Genomic DNA, 12,371 nt, shown 5'->3' on the forward strand with positions numbered 1-12,371 from the left:
CCAGTCTGTTGTTGCCAGTGCACTCTTTGCTGCAATTCAATTTAATTTTCAATTCAATTTTATTTGTATAGCGCCAAATCACAACAGAAGTTGTCTCAGGACACTTTCCATATAGAGCTGGTACAGACCAAGCTCTTTTATCTACAAAGAAACCAACAATTCCCCCATGAGCAAGCACTTGGCGACAGTGGCGAGGAAAAACTTCCTTTTAACAGGCAGAAACCTCGAGCAGAACCAGACTCTGGGTGGGCGGCCATCTGCCTCGACCGGTTGGGTGAGAGAGGAAGAGCAAGAGAGAGAGAGTGAGACAGACAGACAGACAGACAGACAGACAGACAGACAGACAGACAGAAAGAAAGAAAAGCAGTCAGAGAGAGAGAGAGAGAGAGAGAGACAGAGACAGAGAGACAGACATGCAGTCACAGTAACAGTGACAGTGGATGTAATAATAGCAGTAGCAGTTGCAGTGGATGTCAGGCAGGGCCAAGGCAGGAGACACAGCTGAAATCCACAATCCAGATTCAGCCACTGTCCATGGGAACCTGCAAGACGACAAAGCACAGAGACTCCGGGGAAGGAGCTAAGTTAGTAACACGCCGTGGTAGGACATGAGAGCGTGCGGATGGAGAGGGACAGAAGGACGGAGGAGCTCGGTGTATCTTTGGATGTCCCCCAACAGTCTAATCCTATAGCAGCATAACTAGGGGCTGGTCCAGGACCAGGCTGAGCCAGCCCTAACTATAAGCTTTATCAAAAAGGAAAGTTTTAAGCCTACTCTTAAATGTAGAGACAGTGTCTGCCTCCCGGACAAAGACTGGAAGATGGTTCCACAGGAGAGGAGCTTGATAGCTAAATGCTCTGACTCCTGTTCTGCTTTTTGAGACTTTAGGAATCATAAGTAGACCTGCATTCTTGGAACGCAGTGTTCGAGTAGGGCAATAAGGTACTATGAGCTCTTTAAGATAAGAAGGTGCCTGGCCACTTATGGCTTTGTAAGTAAGGAGGAGAATTTTAAACTCTATTCTAAACTTTACAGGGAGCCAGTGCAAAGTGGCGAGTATTGGAGAAATATGATCTCGCTTCCTGGTTTTTGTCAGAACACGTGCTGCAGCGTTCTGGAGCAACTGGAGAATATTCAGCAGCGAATTTGGGCAGCCTGATAGTAAAGAATTGCAATAATCCAACCTGGAAGTTACGAATGCATGGACTAGTTTTTCTGCATCATTTTGAGACAAAATATGCCTGATTTTTGCGATATTACGTAGGTGAAAAAAGGCAGTCCTTGAAATTTGTTTTACATGGGAGTGAAAGGACATGTCTTGGTCAAAGATAACTCCCAGATTCTTTACAGTGGTGCTGGAGGCCAGCGCAATGCCATCCATAACTGCTATGTCATCAGAAAGTGACCTTCTAAGATGTTTAGGGCCTACTACTATAACTTCAGTTTTGTCCGAGTTTAACATCAGAAAATTGCAGGTCATCCAGGTCTTTATGTCATGAAGACATGCTTGTAGTCTAGTTAACTGACTGGTTTCTTCCGGTTTCATTGATAAATATAGCTGGGTATCATCTGCATAGCAATGAAAATTTATTGAGTGCTTCCTGATAATCTTACCTAAAGGAAGCATATATAAGGTGAATAGAATTGGTCCAAGCACAGAACCCTGCGGAACTCCATAGCTGACTTTAGTGAGCACAGAGGAGTCGTCATTAACGCGTACAAACTGAGAGCGATCTGACAAGTAGGATTTAAACCAGCTTAGCGCAGTTCCCTTAATGCCAATGAAATGTTCCAGTGTCTGCAATAGGATGCCATGGTCAATGGTGTCAAATGCAGCACTAAGATCCAGTAAGACTAGTACAGAGACAAATCCTTTATCAGATGCAATTAGAAGGTCATTTTTAACTTTAACCAGTGCTGTCTCTGTGCTATGATGCACTCTAAATCCTGACTGGAAATCCTCGAATAAACTATTATTGTTTAGAAAGTCGCACAGCTGATTGGCAACTGCTTTCTCAAGAGTTTTTGAGAGAAAGGGAAGGTTGGATATCGGTCTATAGTTGGCTAAAACCCCTGGATCAAGAGTAGGCTTTTTCAGTAGCGGTTTTATCACAGCTACTTTAAAGGACTGTGGTACGTAGCCTGTTGATAAAGAGAGATTGATCATGTCTAAAACTGAAGAGTCAATTAGAGGTAATACTTCTTTAAACAGCTTAGTCGGGATAGGATCTAAAATACAGGTAGATGATTTTGATGATGAAATTATTGAAATTAGTTGGTGAAGGTCAACAGGAGTAAAACAGTCTAAAACTGCGACAGACTGAGTAACAGTTTCTACGATTTCTGCGTTTGAAGACAAAACAGTACCTGTTAACGGCAGGAGTCGATGAATTCTGTCTCTAATAGTTAGAATTTTATCATTAAAGAAGCTCATGAAGTCATTACTGTTCAGAGCTAAAGGAATACATGGTTCACAAGAATTATGGCTCTCTGTCAGCCTGGCTACAGTGCTGAAGAGAAACCTGGGATTGTTCTTATTTTCCTCTATTAGTGCAGAGTAATAGGCTGCCCTGGCACTGCGGAGGGCTTTCCTGTATATTTTAAGACTGTCTTGCCAGGCGGACCGAAATTCTTCCAATTTGGTAGAACGCCATTTCCTTTCTATTTTCCGTGAAGTTTGCTTTAATTTGCGGGTTTGAGGAGTATACCATGGAGCTAACCTCCTCTGTTTAATTTTCTTCTTTTTTAGGGGAGCAACAGAGTCAAGTGTCATACGCAACGATCCTGTAGCACTATCAACCAGGAAGTCAATCTGGGAGGGACTAACGTTAGCATAAGACTCCTCTGTTGTATTGAGACATGGCATTGAATTAAATACTGATGGGATCATATCCTTAAATTTAGCTACAGCACTATCAGACAGGAGTCTGGTATAAGAATTTTTGCCTACTGGCTGGTAGTCTGGTAATATGAATTCGAAAGTTATTAAATGATGGTCTGATAAAAGAGGATTCTGTGAGGAGACTATTAAGTCTTCGATTTCAATGCCATATGTCAGAACAAGGTCGAGGGTGTGGTTAAAACAGTGAGTCGGTTCATGTACATTCTGGCGGAAGCCAACTGAGTCTAATACTGAGATAAACGCAGTGCTAAGGCTGTCATTATCAACGTCGACATGTACATTAAAGTCACCTACAATAATTACTTTATCTGCTTCAAGAACTAAGCTTGATAGAAACTCCGAGAACTCAGCTATAAATTCGGAGTAAGGACCAGGAGAGCGGTATACTACAACAAATAAAAGTGGCTGCACTGTTTTCCATTTCTCATGAGAAAGAGTGAGAACAAGGCTTTCAAATGAGTTGTAGTCGAGTTTAGGTTTAGGGTTGATCAAAAGGCTTGAGTCAAAAATGGCTGCAACTCCACCTCCTCTGCCGCTGCCTCGAGGAATGTGAGTATTAATATGGCTCGGAGGAGTAGCTTCATTTAGGCTCACATACTCTTCAGGACACAGCCAGGTTTCAGTCAGACAAAATAAATCAACATTATGGTCTGATATTAACTCATTTACTAGAACAGCTTTAGAGGACAAAGATCTGATGTTAAGGAGTCCACATTTAATTCTCCTATCTTGTTGTACTATTGCAGAGGTTGTTCTAATTTTAATTAGATTCTTATGTTTAACTCCTCTTCTCTGTACTTTTGGTTTACTTAGTTTACGTGGTCGGGGGGCAGACACAGTCTCTATGGAGTGTTGGGTGGGTAACTGCTCTAATGGAGGCGCAGAGAAGCGTGTAGGACTGCAGCTCTGCCTCCTGGTCTCAACTCTGAGTTGTCAGGGGTTAGGTTCATAAATAAAATCGGTCAGATTTCTAGAGATGAGAGCTGCTCCCTCCAAAGTGGGATGGATGCCATCTCTCCTAATCAGACCAGGTCTTCCCCAGAAAGTCTGCCAATTATCAATGAAGCCCACACCGTTTGCTGGACACCACCTCGACAGCCAGCGATTGAACGATGACATGCGGCTAAACATGTCATCACTGGTCAGATTTGGCAGGGGTCCGGAGAAAACTACGGAGTCCGACATCGTTTTAGCATATGTACACACCGATTCCACATTAATTTTAGTGACCTCCGATTGGCGTAACCGGGTGTCATTACCGCCGACGTGAATAACAATCTTACGGTATTTACGCTTATCCTTAGCCAGCAGTTTCAAATTTGATTCGACGTCGCCCGCTCTGGCCCCCGGCAGGCATTTGACTATGGTCGCTGGTGTCGCTAACTTCACATTTCTCAAAATGGAGCTGCCAATTATCAGAGTTGGTTTCTCAGCGGGTGTGTCGCCGAGTGGGGAGAACCTGTTAGAAACATGAAGCGGTTGGTAGTGACCCGTGGGCTTCAGCTTGGGACTATGCTTCCTTCGAATAGTCACCCAGCCTCCCTGGTTTCCCGGCTGCTCGGGAGCTGTCAAGGGACGGCTAGCCAGAGCTGCACTTGGTCGGTCCACACCGACTACGGGGGCCTGGCTAACTATAGCTAATGGTTTTGTTTCCATGGTGCGGAGCCGAGCTTCCAATTCACTAAGCCTCGCCTCCAACTCACCAAATAAACTACATTTATTACACGTACCAGTATCACTAAAGGAGGCAGAGGAGTAGCTAAACATGTGACACACCAAGCAGGAGAGAGCTGGAGAGGGACAGAGAGAAGCCATCGCTAGCTGCTAGGCTAAGTTGGTATAGCTAGCAGAGCAGACAAGCGCGTAGACAAATAAAATTGACGGTCGCTAAATAAACAGACTTATGGGTGCTTGAGCAGAACTAATGTTACTCTAGAGTGCGGATAAAAGGCCGCTGTAACAAAACACAGAGCAAATTACACTCAGAGGAACAAGAGCGACAAACGCACACTACTCGTAAGGCAGCAACCAGAAACAGGAAGTGAGACGATACGCTTACCTCAGCACGTCAGCACGTCAGCACTGCAGTGTGCTGGGGGAGCAGCATCAGAGCCGGCGACACCAACAGACTGAACAAACTGATCAGGAAGGCCGGCTCTGTTATTGGCTTCAAACTAGACACTTTTGAGAAGGTGGTGGTGGATAACCATAAACATCTTCTTCACCACCTCGTGGACAGACAGCGGAGCTCCTTCTCCAATAGACTGTTCCAGCTCCGCTGTCACAAGGACTGCTTCAGGAAATCATTCCTGCCACGAGGCATCACACTGTACAATAGCAACTTAAACAGTTAACCCACCAACCTCACAACCTCTTGTGTTTTACATATTGCTTTTACATATTATCTCCACTACTGCAATACTGCACATACGGTCTACTGTTTACATTTGTTTATCATCTGAAACTGCACAAATTGTTTGCTGTAAATACTTGTTTATATACTTAGGTATATTATTATATTATATTGTTTTTTAATGTTGTTATAATATTATATAATATATATTATACATTATAATACATATCATATAACTATATATTTAGTTGTACTTAGTTATATTTGTATTTTTAACAAACTACTGTTATTCCTGTTTATATTTTTTGTTACTTTTTTAAACAATACATTCTGTGTTTGTCTGTATGTTTAATTGTTATTACAACAAAATAATTTCCCAAATTGGATATCAATAAAGAAGCAGTCTAAAGTCTAAATTCTAAAGTCTTTTTTTGACTCCAGTACTTTTCACACAATCCAAACATCACTTCTCAGAGTGAAGTTGGAAGGAGCTGCAGTAGACTGCCACCTGGCTGCATGGACCATCAATGACCTCACCAAGGCTTCACAACTATGTATCTGATGTGGTAGTTTGCAGCGTGGGGGCTCCACAGGGTACAATGCTCTCTTCTGTCTTCTTCACCCTCTACACATCAGACTTCAGACAAAACACAGACAGCTGTCACATTAATACATTCTTTGATGATACAGACATTGTCGGACATGTATTACAGGGAAACAAACTGGAATATAGGGAAGTCATCACCAACTTTGTCAAATGGTGTGAACTGAACCACTTGCACATCAACGCCAGCAGGACAAAGGAAATGATCATACACTTCCACAGGATGGTGCCACAGACTACACCGGTGAACATTCAGGGTTTAGACATTGAGATCATCCTGTTAGCAGTGATTCTCAACTGGTGGGTTGTGAGCGACCTGTTTTTAGTGGGGGAAAAAAAAAACTGTTAAGAAAAAATTTTGTGTTCTTTACTTTGAAGGGTATTTTTTATGCAGTGGAGTGCGGTTTATTTGTGTAGCTGCTTTGGTCACAGCTTGTCATTAAGGGATGATGGTGTGTCCTGAAACCAGACCAGTTGACATCCACTGCTGTATACCACCGTCTGAAACTGTGAACCATAGCAGAAACAGCAGTAGTATTATGAACTAAATCTTGTACTTTGCACAATTTATGGTGCTTATCAGTTGACACCTCACACCTTGTCCTTTTGAGTAGTGTGGAGCTTGCCCTTGGGACCTCAGGGGTCGCCAGATCCTCAGGAATGGCCCCAAAAGTGCTTTTGCCGAATAACACAATCCTAAAAGGATTGTGTTATTCGGCCTGAAATAGCTGTGCACATAGAGAAGCTTCTACAGTAGACTTTTTTCCAATGTGCAGCAAAGCTAGCAGCACAAAGTAAAATGTGGGAGTATCAGCTGAAGTTCTGTTAAAGTAGGCTAATTGCAACCAATCAATTCCGCAAAATGGTTTGATTACATATGCCACAAATATATTGGTGTTGCTTATTTGAAACAATTGGCTATGGTCTGAAAGTCACATCTGCAAAAATCACATCAGGCGTAAAGGAAGTATACAGTCTTGACTGTATTGTGAATTTGTAAACACATTTAAAACACAGTGGTCTGATAAATCTTATAAAGAATGTTAAAAGGTATGAGAAAGAAATTCTGAGAGTGAAGGGATATGGAAAGGCTATGGCAGGTGCATACTTGGTGCGAACTTATGGGTGGAATAGCACATCATATTCTGAAGGCTGCCTATATTGTCTGTCCTCATATAGGAGCATAGACCACAAAAACTCTCTTTCAGACCCTGATTGTGTCTAATATTATGACTCACAATTCTTTTCCTGTTAGGTTTCATGTTAGCCTGTCCAGCAGTATATGTTTTGTGCTGACTATTAATCAAAGCGACATTCCAACCGAGAATTCACATAAAACACAACAGATCTGAATAAAGGTATAAGCTAATGTTTCAAAAACTTTTGCCATATTACCCACTCTAGGGATTTCACCATAGCCTAATTCTCACAATATTCATGTTACCAGCTGATCTCATTGGGCAGCTAGAAAATGTTAGGCAATGGGCATTGGGTGCACATATGGATTTAGACACTGTAGTAATGTGACACAACAGCATCCTGGGTTAGCTATCAAGGCAACAAATTAATACTAGATTTAGCAAAGTAGGCTAATCTTGCTAAAGCTGTTTCTTACCATATAACATTAGTGCCATGCAGTCATGTCACAGTCAATGAAATGCTTATTACAAACATACCTTGCAGCAGACAATCACGTTCCAGGAGGCCCAATGCATGCAACCACTGGCACCTAATTTCTAAAAGAGTTGAATTTTATAAAACCAGAAAAAGCCTTACTTTTATCCATGATATTTCCATCTATGGTGTTGAATCCAAAATATTTCCACACCGTTCTTCTCATTTTATTGTCATTATTATCTGTTCAGCTTGGCTCGCTATTTTTTGCCATTTGCGCTACCAAAGAGAACAGTCTCTTTTACTGATACCACAATAGGGCATTGAATGCAAACAGATCATTATAGATCAAATATTTCACTTTTCCCACAGTCGAACAGTAGTACACATTTTAAATGATAAGTGACAGCCTTAATGGTTAATAGGTTCTCAACCTGTAGACAGTAGGGGATTTGAGTGATTTGAATGCGCATCTACGACGATTACACTTCAGTACACAAAAAGTGTGTCAGCGTGTATTGATATTTTTAAAGAATTAAGTGTGTTTGTTCTCTGAGATGGTTGGCTGACAGGTAACATTCTTTTCCCACACAAAAATTTGTTTGAGGTGGCCATACTCAGCACTATGTGGATAAAACATTAATAAACCAGTATTGTGTTATTAAAGCTGAGACCATTGCAATTAGAACAACCATTCATGATATGCAGTGGTTTATTGATATTAACAAGCTCTGCGGTCGTCTACATTTTATTGTTAATTTTTGTATTTTCTTTCATCTTTTTTCATCACATTTGTGAAATGTATTTGGATTTAACTGCACACTTCTCCATTGTGTTCTCAACAGATCTCTGAGAACTTAGGTAAGATGTACAGTGAAATGATCTTTGTCCACGGATTTGTTCACTGTGACCCGCACCCGGGAAATGTGTTGGTCCGAAAGTGTCCCCAGAGCAAGAAGACAGAGATTGTCCTGCTTGATCATGGCCTTTATCAGGTGGGAAATCTCCAGGTTGCCCACACATAAAGAAAATACCATTTGTTTGAATATTGCAGTTCATTTTTCTTGCTGCTGGCTGAGGCCTTGAGCAAATAGGTAGAGTAACAAACACACCATCAAGATGCACATAAAAAACATGGTTGCCACACACACTTTCACAGGCAGACACACAATTTCAGTAGAGCTACAGCAGGATAAAAGCTTTTTGATAAACAACTCATTTGATCCAGAGTGCAGGGTGCTGGGTTTGGATTAGTGCATCATAGCCTAAATCATGGGTGCATATGTGCACTCTAATGTTTTACTCACTCACAGACACACAAATGCACACACAGATGCTCATTGATTGTTAACACACTTGATCCTACAAACACTGTGATTTTCTCTCTACTGCTGGTTTCATGTTTTGCTTGCAAATGAACATATATTCATATAACTGTAAATGTATTTATATTACAGGTAAAATTTATGATAAATTATTACAAGGTTAGTAAGAAGTTAAGAAGTTAGTAGGTAATAGTATGTACTGTAACCTAGTGCCTAACACTAGTGCACCTTATATTGTGCTTTACATCTGTGCCTCTAATCTTTGAAATATGTGGTGACGATCTACACCACGAGGGTGTGACATGAAGGAAATTCGCACAGTAAAGTAGATAAAATCCTAACAAAAGACACTTAATCACTCTTTTTCTCCTCCCCTCCTCTCCCCTCCAGGTCCTGAAGCCAGACTTCAGGTTGGACTATTGTCAGCTGTGGCAGGCTCTGATTAAAGGTGACATGCCTGGGGTGGAGCGTTATAGCCGCAGACTGGGAGCTGGAGCTCTGTACCCGCTGTTTGCCTGTGTGCTCACCGCTCGCTCCTGGACTGCCATCAATGCTGGCATCAGTTCTGTGCCTGTCACACACTCTGAGGTATGAGCTTACACACACATTTGTATAGTATTTATTCAAACTTTAGTTAAAAGCTTTACAGAGGTTCATAGAGTGCAGGCAGTGCAAAAAACACCAAAATCTAAATAAAAAAAGCAACATTAAAAGAGCAAAACAAAAAAGCTAAGAGAAAAGGTTAAAGCCTAGAACTCTAGAGCCTGGAATGGTCACCACATTATATAAAGGTGAACTGATGAACATACGATCAAGTTACATTTGTGAAACCAGCAAGTCATCAACATAGCAATCAAAATGATGAATGTAGTTATAGTATGTGTACAATTTGAAAGAAAACAAACTTTAACAGTAAAAATACACTTTGGATGGCAGTTACATTTACAAGCTACTTACTTACCTACCTACTTACTAAGTTCACATGCAACACTAGCCACTAGAGGGCTGGTAGTGACGTGTGCGGATTCAAACTCAAGTGTATCAGTTCCATCAAACACACATAAGATGATGACTGAAACATACCGACTGAAATGCATCCAATGTAGACAGAGTGATCAAACAGGATTTCTGGTGGCTGTTGCAGAACATCTGCAAAACTGTTTATAAAACAAAATTCGGCATGGTCAAATATTATGACAGCAATGTAGGAAAAACATTTTTTGTGAATTTGTTGAAGTGACCCTTTACGTTTCAATGGCATTTGGAAGACAAATTTTAGGATTTATGGACTCTGTGTTGAATCTTCCACATTCATCACATGATGCACACAAAAATCAGCTTCCCTATACACAATTATTGTAAAAGCAAGCAACTGTAAAACTCTTAATGAGAATTACAAACCCCACAAAATGACTCTTTATTATCAGAATTCAATCCACACAGTCCAGTAACATATGGGAGGTATGATCCAAATATTGTATCCCATTTATGAATGTGGGGAGCCAACAGGAAGTTAGCTAGATCAGCCAGTGGAAGTCACGGACGTACATACTCTTAGTTGGATCAGCAGGAGAAGGACTCTGCTGAGTATGCTGTATGGGCCCAAACACATGGAAGCATAAGGAAGCCTGCAGAGATTTTTTCAAAGTATGCACCCAGTGAACAACATGACAATTCCCCTGTGCACAAAGCCAGGTCCATAAAGAAATGTTTTCCCAGTTTGGCATGGAAGAACTTCACCAACTATGAGCCAGATGGACCTCACTTTTCAACATATTCAGATTCAACATCTGCTGGAAAGGCTGAAACCTGAAGAGTAGAGGCTGTTGTAACAGAATGTTAATGCCCATGTGCTTGGAATGTCTGTATACTTTTGGTCATGTAGTTTAAAAAGTTATTTTAGTAAATAACTCCAACACTCATTAAAATGACTTTAATTCGAGTTATTAAGCTTTTCTTCAAGATAAGATTGTTTTTAGAATCCACCAGCATGGACCTGGGTTTTTGTGTGTTTGTAAGTGTCCCATTACCCACAGGGGTCCCACAATGCCATCTGTGCTCAAGAGAGAGTTTATTTATACCTCTCTTATGCAAAATTCTGAAGCTGGCAAAAGTACTACACAACAATCTGCTACAGTGAGCCACCCCCTCACACATGACAGGGAATACAAGTCAGAATTTAGGACCAATACATAAATAATTCTCTTTTTTTTTGTATGTCTGAAAATGAAAAGTATATTTTGGGGAATCATAAAGTTAAGTTACCTTACATTCAGACAGAAATGTCTATGTCTGAACCTGGCACAAAATTCAACAGTAGTCCATTAAACCACATATACATTACATAGTATCACACTTTCAATGCTAAACATGTAAATTCTGAGCATGTCTCTATAAGCCTTCAAGTTGAAAGTACCATTTAGTATCCCCTGCAGCCTACAGTGTTGGACGAGAACAAACAATATACTAATGTGTGGTGAAAGAGAACAGGCCATGGAGTCATTGAAACTAAAATCAAAATGATTCATCTTCTGAGGAGCAGGAATGTGATGAGCACATTTAATGACTGCCTGCCAAAGGCATTTGCCTATGAGCTATCTCAAATTGACACTTTAGCCTCAGTTTAGCATTTTACTGTCCCACACAGTAAAATTTGCACCGAATAATTGAATGTTGGCAATTGTATTTTTAGAAACTGTATATATTGTGCATATACATAAACCCAGTATTTCTCAAGCAAAACAGTATTTTTCTCAAGTACAGTAGTATTCTCAAGTGCAATACAATACATGTCATGTCAGTAGTTTTTCTCACAAGACTACTAGCAACAGTACTTCTCTATGGCAGTGGGATTGTTTGGCATTTACTATTTTTTATAATCTGTAAAAATGTTCATATGCATAGCTGTTTTTTTCTCTTCTGTATCTTGTAAACTTTATTTTTTATTTTTTTGACCTTGTATGCCACTGTGCCTCGTTTCTGTAACCTGCTGGCTGTAACGACAAAATTTCCCATTTTCCCCATCTATCTATCTATCTATCTATCTATCTATCTATCTATCTATCTATCTATCTATCTATCTATCTATCTATCTATCTATCTATCTGTCTATCTGTCTGTCTGTCTGTCTGTCTGTCTGTCTGTCTGTCTGTCTGTCTGTCTGTCACGGGCATGTAGGAATGGATGAAATATCCAGACAGTTAATTGTATGTACTGGCTGTGATCATTAGCAGCATTGTTTTTAGTTTCAGTGATAAATTGTTGTCAGAATTGCAAATCAGCAGTTAAAAACTCCAGGCAAGATAAAGGAGTAAAATTGATCTGCAGTTTTTGTGCAAAAAGGAAATTGTCCCACCAAAAGCAACATTGTTTTCTGAAAACATCAAAGAACAACATACGTATATTTACGTTCACGTGACAAGGCAGAGGAAATAGGGTGATGATATAATAATCATTACCTAACCTTAAACAAGGGATTATTATTTTAACCATGACCTTGAAGGTCCCTAAACTTGGAAGAATAATGATACATCTAATGTAAACAACAGTATTTCCCCAATGCTGTTTGTGCC

At 40.5% G+C, this 12,371-nt stretch overlaps 1 protein-coding gene across 1 annotated transcript in view; it reads left to right on the forward strand.

Moving 5' to 3' along the window:
- adck1 (aarF domain containing kinase 1) overlaps positions 1-12,371 on the forward strand; it is a 137,591-nt gene that overhangs the window by 99,354 nt on the left and 25,866 nt on the right. The window contains exons 8-9 of the mRNA XM_070978870.1: positions 8,320-8,469; positions 9,190-9,387. Of these exons, the coding sequence (XP_070834971.1) occupies positions 8,320-8,469; positions 9,190-9,387 (348 nt within the window). The remainder of the gene's footprint in view (positions 1-8,319; positions 8,470-9,189; positions 9,388-12,371) is intronic.

Source organism: Chaetodon trifascialis, chromosome 14 (genome assembly GCF_039877785.1).
Source record: "Chaetodon trifascialis isolate fChaTrf1 chromosome 14, fChaTrf1.hap1, whole genome shotgun sequence".
Taxonomy (NCBI): domain Eukaryota; kingdom Metazoa; phylum Chordata; class Actinopteri; order Chaetodontiformes; family Chaetodontidae; genus Chaetodon; species Chaetodon trifascialis.